Source organism: Fragaria vesca, linkage group LG6, assembly GCF_000184155.1.
Source record: "Fragaria vesca subsp. vesca linkage group LG6, FraVesHawaii_1.0, whole genome shotgun sequence".
NCBI lineage: Eukaryota > Viridiplantae > Streptophyta > Magnoliopsida > Rosales > Rosaceae > Fragaria > Fragaria vesca.
The window spans coordinates 18,012,880-18,025,963 of record NC_020496.1 but is presented as its reverse complement, the minus strand read 5'-3'; the positions used below and the strand labels follow the sequence as shown (position 1 = coordinate 18,025,963).

Here is a 13,084-nt window from a genome sequence, read left to right as displayed (position 1 = left end):
TACTCTCTCTCTCTCTCTCTCTCTCTCTCTCTCTCTCTATTGTGATATAGGCAAAATTATCACAATTTTAATATTTCANCCTTTTTTTTTGTCTTTCTTATTATATATATATATAAAATAACAAAAACAAAAAATAAATGTTATTTTGGTCATTTTATAACAAAAATATGACTTCAGATACGTATCTTAGATCAGATTAAGAACGTGAGATACCGTTTTAAAGTTTTCCAAAGTTGAGATACCAAAGCTTTGCTTTTCTAAAAGGTCGAACACTGTTTAGACATTTTTTCCTATGAATTATGGTTACCATTGGGGGACGTCTCAATGTTAGAACCAATTTCTGAAATATAGAGATCTCTACAAACTATAAATTACACTAGTGTACATGAGGACGTGGGATATTGAGATACCGAACCTTACTTCGCTGCAAAATGTCAACGTAGTAAATTGGCATAAAAGGAAAGAAGCGATCTAAGCTAAATTGAAAGAAATGTATTTGGGTTGGTGATGCCGACACCATCAACTGTAAAGCCTATCAATTAAATAAGTCCTTATAATAAGGCATAATTATTGACTCGCCTCATGACACAAGGCTTGTCATACTTGGAATTGACTACGATGAGACATATTCTTTCGTTACGGATGTCAGTGCACTGCATTACCTTGTCAGTTTGGTAGTTTCCAAAAAACTTGACATGCAACTTATGAAGGTGGTCACAACATATTTCTATGGGGATCTAAGTTATTAAGAGATATACATGAATCTAAGATGGACTTCATTTACCCAAATCAAGTGGCTCTAGACCACAGAGCACGTTTACAATAAGGTTGAAACGTTCCTTAAGTGGCAACTTGATTGGGAAGAGACATGATGAACTACACCCATGCGTGTGTATTAAAAAAGACAAGTTCCAGATTTTCATTATTGTGGTTTATGTCGATGACATAAATTTTAATGGACACTTGATGAACTAAGAGATACCGCTAAGTATTTGAAATTCGAATTTGAGATAAAAAACTTGGGAAGACATGGGTTTGTCTCAAATTGGAATTCAAGCACCATAATGATGGTATTGTCTATCAATCGACTTATATTTTTAGATATTAAGGCTCTAATGATGATAAAGTGAGGCCTATAAGTATTCTCATGATTGTTCATAGTCTTGACCCTTAAAGGGATACGTTTCGTCCAAGGGATGATGACGAACACGTTTTAGAGGCTGAATGCCTAATATAATTACAATAAGGGCATTATTGTACGGAGCAAAATATACAAGACTCGACATCTCATTCATATTATGAACTTGTTAGCTAGATTTAGCTCTGCGCCCACGTATTGCCTATGGATTGGCATAAAAATAATTTTCGGATACTTTGATATTTTTGGGTTTATTCTATCCCTACAAAGAGAAGAGAGTATATGGCATGATGGATTGCATCACATAGCCATCGCCGCAAGCCATGCGTGAAGAAAAACACTTTAAAGGCGAAATCAGAAAATTTGTTTTTACAGATCAATCAACTTCAACAGAGCTTTGTGATCCGCTCAGGACGAACCTGATTATGAGTAATTTATGGTTGGAAAGCTACGGATGTGTAGTTTCCAGAATTTTTACGGTTTGTCCATATCTATTTTGAGCATGAAGTTATGATTGATTTAGTACACGAAGGTCATGCCACGCGTGAATCTGATTTTTGACGCAAACTCTTGTTTTGAGATCTTAGGCAGCCTTCTATTCATTCCACCAAATATTTGTGATGTTTTGGTAGGATTTGCTGATATCGGGTATCTCTATGACCCATATTATTGTTGTTTCCGGATGAGTTATGTATTGCGAAACACCGTGATATCTTGGTGAACAAAACAGACTTTTGTCGCTACATCTTTAAATGATGTCTATATGATTGCTCTACATGAAATTGTTCGTGAGTGTATATGGTTGAAGCCTATAATTACACATATTCTAAGAGCAAATGGTTTAAAGTTTCCAATAGATAAACCTACATATTTTTATGAGGTTAATGATGTTTGCATTCGACATATGAAGCAATGTTTTACCAAAAGCGACAACACTAAGTATATATCATGTACGTGATCAGCAAAGAATGAGTTTTCCTCATGATCAAAGTGAAACAAGTTAGATATGAGGATAATATGGCATATCTTTTTACTAGATCACTACCTAATGTCGCATTTGAAAAACATATCTAAAGCATTGATATGCTTAATTTATCTAAAGCTCCCATGATTGTAAGAATCAGGGGGAGGTGCAGACATCAAGGGGACTCTAGCATATACATGTCAATTTTAAATGTGAATGATGTGTTGTACTCTTTTTGTTCTTTTGACCAAGGTTATTTTTGCCCATGAGGTTTTATTATTATTCGGCAAAGTTTTTAACGAGACAACATAGAATGCATCTGAATATATCATATTACTTTGACACGACACAACGGGGAGTGTTTAAAGAAAATAGATTTCCTAGTGTGTGTCATAGTCAAAGTAGAATTAGAATATGATTCGATATCAATGTTGTAATATGAATATATGTACTTTCCTTATGTATTGTATCTTCTATATATAGAGGTTTATTCTATGAATGAAATATCTTGATTAGTCTCCCCAAATTCTCTCTCAATTTATTTTTCCCGCAACAAGTAGAGATGTTGTATGGTTATTTACTGACCCCAGTAGAAGTTTACTAGGAGCAATAAACTTGATTGTTTGGATATTACTGGGGTCAATAACATGTTTACTGGGGTCAGTCATTTATCATTGAAGGCAAGAACATGTTTATTGGGGTCAATAACATGTTTACTGGGGTCAGTAATTTATTATTGGAGGCAAGAACATGTTTTCATCAACAAAAGTGACCGGAGTCCTGCGACCGGTGACCGGAGGCCTATGGCCGGTGAGAGGAGAGGTTCTAGCCAAATCTTCTCTCTTCCATTTTCTCTCACTAAGCATGTTTAAGGGGTGAGGTAAAATGATATTACAATAATATAGGTTGTCAAGTGTTTAGATAAGTTTAGTTGGAATGGGAAGTGAGGTGCAACAATTTGTATTAAATGGACATTATCTTTTGAATTTAATTCCTTTTATTGTTTGGGTCACCGGCAGCTCAGCACGATATCAAGTTGAAAATGAACCCTTAATTCAGGGGATCTTTTGTATTAATCAAGCCTTTTAACACAACACTATTGCTGCTAAAAGGAAACAAGATAATGTAGAGCACAGCTTGTTGAGATAAAAACCAACCTGCACTTAAAATAGTAACAATTCAACACTCCCAAGAAAATGGTCTTTATACTTTGGCAATGTTGCATATATTTTCTACTAATTAGGAACTGAGAAACTGGTACATTGGCAAGATCTATAGAACAAGATGAAGTCATTTGTAATACAAATTGTCCAGCAATGCGATAAACTTCACACAGCTAACTCAAGTATCATCAAGAGATATAACTCATGGGCTAAGACAACTCACATGAATTTGTGGCTTCCAAAAGACCCTCTTCAAAAGCAGTCCAGCCTCAGTTAAGCTTTTTGGACTTGTGATTAGGTGGCACGCTGGAACAAGCACTATCACTGCTCCCTCTACCCAGCAGGATATTGTAAGCTTGATGCTTGTCTCTTATCCTGCACTTCATATTGTAAGCTTGATAAAAAGTCTTGAACATTTTCAAAATATGAGAAACCATGTAATTTCAAATGTTTTTGGCAAATTTTCTGAAAAGCAAAGACAGCAGGGGCAAGACTATAATTTGATGTGTGGGAGGCAAGAAGTGAAGCACTAAAAAGACTTGGAAATAAAGAGAGACGAGCAAATGTAATGAAACTGAGCTAATTAAATAACACAGAAATAAAAATATTGTGATGTTCTAAACCCAAGAGAGACGGTCAAACATACAAAACCAAATGTTAAACTATTTGCTGTTTGCAATGTTACTGTAGGAGGAGCATTAAATAAAGACAATTAACATGATTTCCTTATAATATATATATTTTTTTTTTTGAGAAAAGATTTCCTTATAATATTCATACAGATATAAACAACAAATAGAACATTTAAAAATTGGAGGGGTTGGCTGAGCCACGGAGCATAGGCTTTGAACATCAAAAGAAATATCAACAAGAAACAAATAATACTCTGAAGATCAGCAAAACACAGATGCACACAAAGCCTTGTGATGTTAGCTGAACTCACATTTAACTGAAAATCTGTAAGTTTATGATGAAGTTCTTTCAAAAACAAACACCACCTCTTCCAAGCCTAGATTACCACAATACAAGATTTTCATACGCAGACACGCAGTACCAGTGGAGATTTACAGTATTTATTAAATGAGATATTTCTGAATGTTTGAAAACAGAAGTATAAGTCAAATTTGCTCAAGCACTTATACAGAAAAACTAAAGGAGGTCATAACAGAAACATGTAGCTAAATTTATCCATGTCTATCTCTCAAGTGTCAGTAATTCAGTACACATACCTTTTCACCTCCTCTCCTTTTGAAACATCATGGAGTGAAACAAAACAAGGACAAAAACCAAATGCCTCAAACTCAGACTGAGTCTGAACAATGCGAGTTCGTTTGAGACTTTTTGTTTCTTGATCATAGTATACCACAGACCGTCTGTACCTCATTAGGATTTCCACATCATTCAAGAACATAATTGGTTTATATGAACTGTCTGGATACAAGTTTTCGATGACAAGAATTTTGGTCCAAGACTCTTGAACACCATAATCCTTCATAATCCACATGTCAACTGTCCCTTGACTCCTACCCTTACATTGATTACTTTCAAACACACATGATAAAATACAACCTTTCAAGACTCCCAACCCGAAACCATCATATTGGCCGGATTTCTTCAGGCTTACTGGGGGCAATGGTAGTGGTCGAAACTCTTCTCTTTCAAAGTCAAAAGATTGTATAGATTGAGGAGTATAGTTATAGCTTGCATAGGGAATCCAATGAAGAGTTCCATGCAGAAAAGAATCAAATGGAATTCGGCCACCTCTAGGGGGCTTTCCAAGACTTCTCCAAACTCCTGTGCCAATGGTGTATATGTGAGCCACAGGCTCACTCCGGTTGTATTCCCTGAAACTTGTTTGCACCACCTTGTATTCCTTAGTCTTGGCGCTAAAACCAATTGCCGTAAAATTGCAAGAGTAATATCTATTCTTATCAGGACAAGGAATGCTAATGTACTGACCCAATATAGGATTGCACACATACAAGGAACCATCTCGCTTAGACTCAGTCAAACAAAGGAGACCATTGCATGAATTCATCAAATCCACTTGAAAAAGATAGCAAGGTATGCTATTCAGGGGAGCAAATCTCATTCTGTCCACTCGCATATCAGACCCATCACTTTCTACATGGATTAAATCAAGTTTGCTTTGTTCTCTTCTAGGAGGCGAGGTCTTGATCAAGATGCTGATGGGTGATCTTTGAAGGTGTAGCCGAGCAAATTCAGGGCCATGAATCATGTGAAGCCATTCTTTGCAAACGTATTTGCAATTGCAGAGGCTCTTGATTGGAAGCCTTGAAAGAATGTCCATTACTAGAGCTTGAGGAAGTTGCTCCATATCGAAAGCACATTTGGGTTTCCATTTTCCTTTTTTCCTGGGATTCTTTTTTCTTGGCATTTTCCTCTCTCAGTTCAATTTCAAACAAAATTCCTAGGATACAGCTAGTGGGTCGTTCTAATTCCTCTCACCCGAGCGAATCCTACAATTCGGAGTACAAATTTCAATTGAAAACGGCAATCTCAAAGAGTATAACTTGCAAAGTAAAATCTTCAATAATAGGAATCACTACAAAGAAAGTAAACTCACCAGCCAGAAAGTAATCTTAACCGAGCCGCAGAAACCTGATTTGGGTGTGAGGAAAAGGTCAGCCGCCGTGACAGAGTTTTTAGGGTTAAAAGGATAATGGGAGAGCGAATGATCAATTTGCTCACTCATTATAACTTGATCGATTTTTTGTTTTCGGTCATTCAAGTTTATATTTATTTGTTTATATTAAAAATAAAAGAATTTAGATTTATACCTTAATCACTCAAGCGACAAAATCCGGATAAGCGTTTTTTGGCCCAAACTTTACCCGGTCACGGGCCGGGTACGGGCTTCCAATATCATATCTTAAGGCCAGGTAGACCCAACCCATTTTACAGGCCTAGAATCACGGCATTGATATTTGTTAGAATCAAGCATTTTCGTATCAAGTGCTTTCCGAAACTTTGATTGCATGTGAAACCTGTGTTGAATGGCGCTCATTTATGGCTGGTGTATCCCACTCCAGTTTAATGCAACTTCCGACCATGAAGTGCCAAAACCACTGCCTAGCTTTAGTTGAACTGTTGAAGAAAGAAACCATATCTAAATATAACTTGCAAAAAGAACATCTACATGTTCAAAAAACAAAAACAAGTAAAATCAAGACAAAACAGCAGCTGACATTTGTATAGAACTTGTAGAATTTAAGATGTTCATATGGAGTTTCTTCATGTACTTCTTTGTTATATCAAAAGAATGGGAAATGCTTGATCCAAAAGATTCTGTTTGTATGCACAAATACTCTTGTATTACAAAAAGGATAAGAATACAATTCCACTCTGAGATTAAAAAAGAAGCCATAATATAAATAAATATAAGAACCAGCTCTACATGCCTCGTATGAACTACTTGCTAGTTATGCACTTTAATCTCCATCGGCCTATGAAAGCACATACTGCTGCAAATGTTTAGTTCTTTTCTTGTTCTTCAGCTTTCGGAATGCACATGATTCAATTTGTCTAATTCTCTCTCTACTAACACCCATTAGCTCCCCTATTTCTTGCAATGTCTTCATCCTCCCATCCTCCATCCCAAACCTCCATCTGATCACCTGCTTCTCTCTTGGATTGAGACTATCCAGTACCTTCTCCAAATCCTGTTTCATAAACTTTTTCATCAATAGGTCTTCAGCTGTTTCTGCGTCAGGATCTGCAATTACGTCCTGTCAAGAAAGTCATGAACTCATCAGAAAAATATACACATGAACACAACCAGGTGACAACATGTAGGACATAACTTGTCAATTATTGGAAGTAGACTAGGACAGACCGAAGGTTTAAGATTCTGGTTGATTCCAATTTTCTGCTCGAGAGATCTAGGAGCTTTTGGAGTCAGTAGGACAGCAGCAAGCCTCTTCATTGATAGCCCTGTTGCCTCTGCAACTTCTTCATCATTAGGATGTCTTCCGTTTACACTATACAATTGCTTTTTAGCCTCTCTCACTCTATAAGTTGCCTCCACCATGTGAAACTGTTTTACCAAAAATTGTAAAAACAAGAGTATTAAAGATAAAGCAGTACAATATACAACTCCAGCTGGAATACAAATCATGACAATGGTATTCCCCTTCCCAAAATCAATGACTTTTACCCTATATTGATCCCAAAACAACAGGGTCCCAGTGGGAATAGTTTCTGTCCTACGCTTACGCAGTTTTGATAGCTACATATGAGATCTTAAGGAAATATGAACAAGATGATAGTTAAACTCACTGGTAAACGAATTGTCCTCGATTGATCAGAAAGAGACTTTCGGACAGCCTGTTTGATCCACCAGTGAGCATAGGTTGAGAACTTAAAACCCTTTGAAGCATCAAATTTTTCTGCACCTCTTACAAGGCCACGACAACCTTCCTGAAAGTCAATAAACAAGATGAAGTTAAGAATTTCTTCCATCATTTGAAGATTAAAAATATGAACCTATATTAAAGAAAGATATATAGGTATAGGACTACAAATTTTAAATATTGTGAACCTCCACAATTTTCAGCAATTATGCAATTTAATATCAATGGCTATCAGTTTTACATCCCTATGCAAGGATCTTCCCTCCAACAATCAGCTAAAGTGCTAACTCTTTGGTCATCTAAATTCTAAACTGGGCAAACAAATGGCAAAATGGATTTGCAGTGATAGTAATCAAATGGCAACATGGACATGGCTTAACTATTTGCAAAAATAATCTTGTAGAGGGAACTAAAGAATGAATGGTCCACATTACTGAATTACATATCAGGAAGGACCGAAGGAGTGACCATAAGTAATTAAACAATAAGATAAAATACCTGCACAAGATCCTGAAGATTCATTCCAGCTCCCTGATAATTCTTTGCAATCGATATAACAAGGCGTATGTTGCTCTTAATCATTTTGTCCTTGCACATAATACCGTAGTTTACTCGCTTCCTTAATGTCTTCTGGTCAACTCCTGCTGCTGCGGCCCATTGTGCAAAGGTGGGCTGAGTGCCGCATCTTTGTGCAAGATCCTCCTGGAGCTTTTCTAGTTTTAAAAGTTCCTAAAGTATGATAATTAAAACATCAGAAATCACAAAATATTATAACCTAGTGAAAATACACAGTAACATTTTCCTGAGTGCTTATATACTAGTTTAACTTACTTTAATATTCCTAGTTACTTCTTAAAGCTCCAACTGTTCAATATTGCACTGACTTTTCTATTTTCTGTTTGAGTGCAAAAGTGTAATTAGTCCTCTAAGCTTAACAATAAATTCTTTGACATTTGGAATAATTTCAACAACAACAATATCTACCAGATCAATCAAAAGTCAACCAGTTATTGGTATCCAACACTTCCTAACAAAAGTCATCACACTTTTTCTCTTTCATTATGGCAGAAAATATAAGTTTAGTCTTAGCATAGTTCAGAGGACCATCTGCCTTAAATTACTAATAATTTCACCGATTCTACCAGCTATGAATAGGTAAACTAAGGGTATTCTTATTAACAGTCTCCAATAGTCATACACACTCTTTTATTTAAGCGGCCCATAATACCTTCCTCTTTCTTAACATAGAGATCAAGAGGGGTATTATGGACAATTAAAATGATAAACTAAAGTAAATGAATACAAGACGAGTACAGAATGACTCGTGATAACTGGTTTTGACCCCCAAACAAAAAAAATATAAGTAAAACTGTTAAACCGCTATCCGAAAAATTTATTTACACATTTGATATGCAAAGCCGGAAGTAAAGTATCAATGAATAAACCTAGGTTTATATTGTTATCAACAGCGAGAGCAAACAAAAAAAAAATTGTTATCAACAAGGTGGTTTTAAAACTCAACCAAGTGACTATCAATTATACAAGTAATACCTGTATTCCTTCTGATAGTTCAATTTCTTCATTTGCAGTAAGAAGCCTAGAAGTATGAGTAGTTGCTCTCAAGTAACGCAATGGATCGGAATGGTCTACATCTTGTAAAGAAGCACGCTTTTTTCGGCTGGTTGAACCAGATTTCACGGACACAATACTGGCAGCAGCCTTTTCTGCTGCTCTGGTTCTTCTTGCCTTCCTTTCTGTTTGGCGACTTGATCTCGCAGCTATACCGTTAGAAAGTTGCTCCTGCAGAAGTTCAAATTCTTCATTTGCTGGTTCCACATTTTCAGATTCATTTATGGCAATTTGAAGGAAATGATCCTCCACCAGTGCAGTTTCAGATGCCATGGAATCTCCAATTCTCAGAGTTGGTTCAGTTTCCAGATGCTGAGCCCAGTTGATATGAAAAGCACTGGTCCCACAAGAAACTGGAGATGAATTTTCTACTTTAGCATAGTGATTATTGCTAACCAGCAAAGCTACATCCTTTGCAACCTTCAGAGCTGCTTTTGCAAGAGTAACAGCTTCAGCAGCAGCAGCTGCTATTACAGCCTCTTCACTTGTAAGAAGTGTTTCTGTAGCTAACGCTGCTCCATAGTTTGCCTGATGATATACACCAAAGCTAATTACAGTTGTGAGCTCAACAGTTCTCAGACATTGGAAAACTCAACAGAGAAACAGCACAACTGGGGGTACTTTAAAATCAGGGAGTTGCTCGACAAATAGAGCATCCATAAGATGAAAAGTTGCAATTTGAGTTCGAACATGTCAAGGCACAGTCATCATTATACTTGATAATTGTAAATCAGCTTCTTTTCTTTTCTTTACTTTAATTTTTATTTTTTGTTTGGTTTGTTCTTCTTCTAGCTTTTTTTTTTTTTGTTTTAACAGAGATACAGACATGTATACGTTTAAGTGTTTCATTCTATGAAAACCATTCAAGTATATTGCAGTGATTCAACTAAATTCATAGATAAGTGTTGCCACATTTGCTGGTCTATTTCCAAGCACTACCATAGAATACCAACATTGCCGCATAATCACACTTGCGTGCCAGACTTTTAATTTATAAAAAATAAAAATGAGAGAATAGTGCGAAATTCATTAGTCAAGAGGAAAAGCCAAAATTCACTAGCTAGCAAAAATTGTGCACAACAGCTCTAACCTCAGTGGGAGGGCCGATTGCTCCGGTGTATGTCCAGGGTCGATTTACAATCAAAGAATCAGAATTAACTGTTAAAGAAGGTAAACTGAACTCCTCCATATCAAGCAAGGTAGCTGTTGGTGTTGATGTTGAATGTGATGTGCTAGACGACATATATTGTGCGCAGAAGCTGATAGGATATCTAGCTTTTGCTGCATATTTGAAGCAATAATCGAATGGTCAGAAAATATGGAAAAAAAAAAGAACGATACAGCGAGCATATAAGAACACCCAAGGATATGAAACAAAACCTTGGAAGCCCACGGCAATGTGATCAGTGCATATTTGGGTGAGCTTCTTCTTCTTCTTATTGTTCTTGTTCTTGGGTTTGGGGTGCGGAACGGATAGTGGGGTGAGAAAGGAACAACATATTACAGAAGAGGAAGAGGCGTGTTTGTGGGCGTCGCAAAACCCAACTAACAATGATGAAGAAGATGATAAGATTGACATCTCAGTCTACATGTAAAGATTCAGACGCATAGCAATAGCAGGAGCAATACCATGCATTAGTCTCCAATCAGCAGTAGCGAGACCAAGAAGAAGAAAATGGATGAACTCCGCCGTTTTCTTATCCTCTCGGATTTGGAATTTTGGACCACCCAAACTAATATGGGTCGGGGGCCAGCCCGGCCAAATCTAAACTAGTTTCTATTTTATGTTTTGGGCCCAAGCTCGAATTATTCAGGCCGAGACCAACGCCCAGATATGCAGCTCGCTCTCATCAGTCCTGGTGTTTCTTTTTCCTCCACACCACATTTTTCATAATCGAGACAATGTCGTTTATGAGTACCTACTACCTAGTGGGCAACTACGATCACTAGAAAATATCACTTGGGCGACAAAACTTTACAAGGCAAGAAAAATACAAGATCAAGAGCACAACAGCTATAATCAGCATCGCCCTCAGCCACACACCTATAAATTGGGCTCCTGACCTCACACTCAGGGCTGGTCATGAGGGATTGAAGGCCCGGTGCGAAAAATAAATTAGGCCCCCTTATGTCAAATTTGTTTTATTCAAAAGTACCTTTTTTTTTTTTCTTTCAAACCTATTAATATACTTATTTAATAAAAAAACAAACCGATTAATATACTCTTAATATTAATAACTAAAAATGCCTCTTATCTAAAAAATTTTTTTGCCCCTTATTAATCATGTTTTCTCTTAATTTTATATATATATATATGAACGTATAGTTCCTACGATTTTCTCATATGATAGCTAGGGGCAACAAAAAAAAACATAATTCATTATTGAGATGCGGTGAAAGTGAAACATATGGGCCCACTTGTTTTATACTGTTGTACCAATTCTCAAAAAGCACACATGTGGAGCTATAGTGAGGAGCTCAATCAACAGCCTTAATTATGTATTTATGTATAGAAACAGAAAGTTAGAGGCTGGAACTTAAGGCAAGAATTAATGCCTGGTATTTTGTTGTGAGTGCCCTCTTTAGTGCGGTTGCCCTGGCTGCCCTGAGCTCGGGCCGGGCCTGCTCACACTCAGGTACTAGACAACGTCTAACTCTTCCATGTTAGAGTTATATCTAATGTGGACTCAAGATTAACACATGAGAGTCCAACATATATAAACATCTTGTGAAATAAGTAAATGAGGTTAATCGATAATACTTAACTTGGATGTTTATCTTAGTAATCTGATTAGATAAATACAAGGAGTTTGAGATGACACAGAATATATGTTATAGTTATCACATAAGGTAATTGATTGGTTTATTAGAGTTGTCTTGTGAGATGGGACTCTAAGTGAACTTGTCAATATATAAAGGGGTTCCTGTGTAAGCTCATTCTACGCCTGTAAGTTTTCATACTCACTGTGAAGAGGCAATCTGGAGAATTACACAGAAGACTTCCTCTGCTCTAGCTTGATGGCGTTGAACATGAATAACCAAGGTTGGTGCTTCTAATCCTTATATATGTTTATGTGTTCTTGTTTGCTGAAACATGATGCAATGTATTTATGCTTTTATGTGGTTTACAGTTCAATAGTTGCATCAGAGCCAACCACATTTTTTCATAAACCTTATTGTGTTATGCATGATCTTTGAAAAATTTTCTGGAAATTTTTTCTTCTGCTATGAACACTGATGAACACATTTGGGCCAAGAACCTTGTCAAGGCCCAATACACAAACCTAACACAAGCATGAACCCAGACCCGGATCTTTTTTTTGACCCGACCCATTTCGTCTTTAACCCAACTGGTCGTTAAACACAACGTTCAATTTTTTATTTTTTTTATTTTTTTTCAAACCCAGAATTGGGATTAGGGTTCTTCTGCAAAATTTTGATTTTGGGATGATCTTTTCGTTGTGTGATGGTTGCTATACATGGTTAGTGTGCGTTTTTTGATTTTGAAATACATGTTGTTACTAACTTTGTTTCGCAAGCGCGGGAGCGTCCTGGTATGTTTTCAATCTCAATGAAATTTGAGATTTTACTGTTTTGTGCGATTGAATCATGCATATGAACCTTAGAACTCGCCTGGGGAGTAGGTTGAGGTGCCTAGATGAAACTTCAATTTCGAATTGTTTGAAAGATGGCATGCATGATATGGAATGTGAATTACTGTGATTGTATGCTTATGAATGATTTGATGAAATTATGGTGATTCTGAGTACTTGAATGTATGATCATGCATAGCTTAAGATTGAAATTGACAGATATG

General features: G+C 36.6%; 2 protein-coding genes across 2 annotated transcripts; both read right to left on the bottom strand.

Annotated features, from left to right (window-relative positions):
• Positions 1-3,246: 3,246 nt before the first annotated feature.
• On the bottom strand, positions 3,247-5,945 carry LOC101304686 (F-box protein At3g07870-like). The gene is made up of 3 exons (XM_004303280.1): positions 5,853-5,945; positions 4,495-5,745; positions 3,247-3,640 (listed from the first exon to the last, which is right to left on the bottom strand). Exons 2-3 carry the CDS (start codon positions 5,661-5,663, stop codon positions 3,535-3,537), a joined length of 1,275 nt encoding a protein of 424 aa, XP_004303328.1. The 5' UTR covers positions 5,664-5,745; positions 5,853-5,945; the 3' UTR covers positions 3,247-3,534.
• Positions 5,946-6,671: 726 nt separating this feature from the next.
• LOC101304397 (RNA polymerase sigma factor sigB-like) lies at positions 6,672-10,904 on the bottom strand. The gene is made up of 7 exons (XM_004303279.1): positions 10,648-10,904; positions 10,358-10,548; positions 9,190-9,795; positions 8,137-8,367; positions 7,565-7,705; positions 7,122-7,322; positions 6,672-7,014 (listed from the first exon to the last, which is right to left on the bottom strand). Exons 1-7 carry the CDS (start codon positions 10,844-10,846, stop codon positions 6,733-6,735), a joined length of 1,851 nt encoding a protein of 616 aa, XP_004303327.1. The 5' UTR covers positions 10,847-10,904; the 3' UTR covers positions 6,672-6,732.
• Positions 10,905-13,084: the final 2,180 nt, after the last annotated feature.

Coding starts and splice junctions, on each gene's coding strand:
- LOC101304686 (XM_004303280.1), bottom strand. CDS start 5,663: ATGCCAAGAAAAAAGAATCCCAGGAAAAAAGGAAAATGGAAACCCAAA. Junction 3,641..4,494: donor AAAGGAGAGGAGGTGAAAAG/GTATGTGTACTG, acceptor TATGAAGTGCAG/GATAAGAGACAAGCATCAAG.
- LOC101304397 (XM_004303279.1), bottom strand. CDS start 10,846: ATGTCAATCTTATCATCTTCTTCATCATTGTTAGTTGGGTTTTGCGAC. Junction 7,706..8,136: donor ATCTTCAGGATCTTGTGCAG/GTATTTTATCTT, acceptor ATTGACTTTCAG/GAAGGTTGTCGTGGCCTTGT. Junction 7,323..7,564: donor CGAGGACAATTCGTTTACCA/GTGAGTTTAACT, acceptor TTGGTAAAACAG/TTTCACATGGTGGAGGCAAC.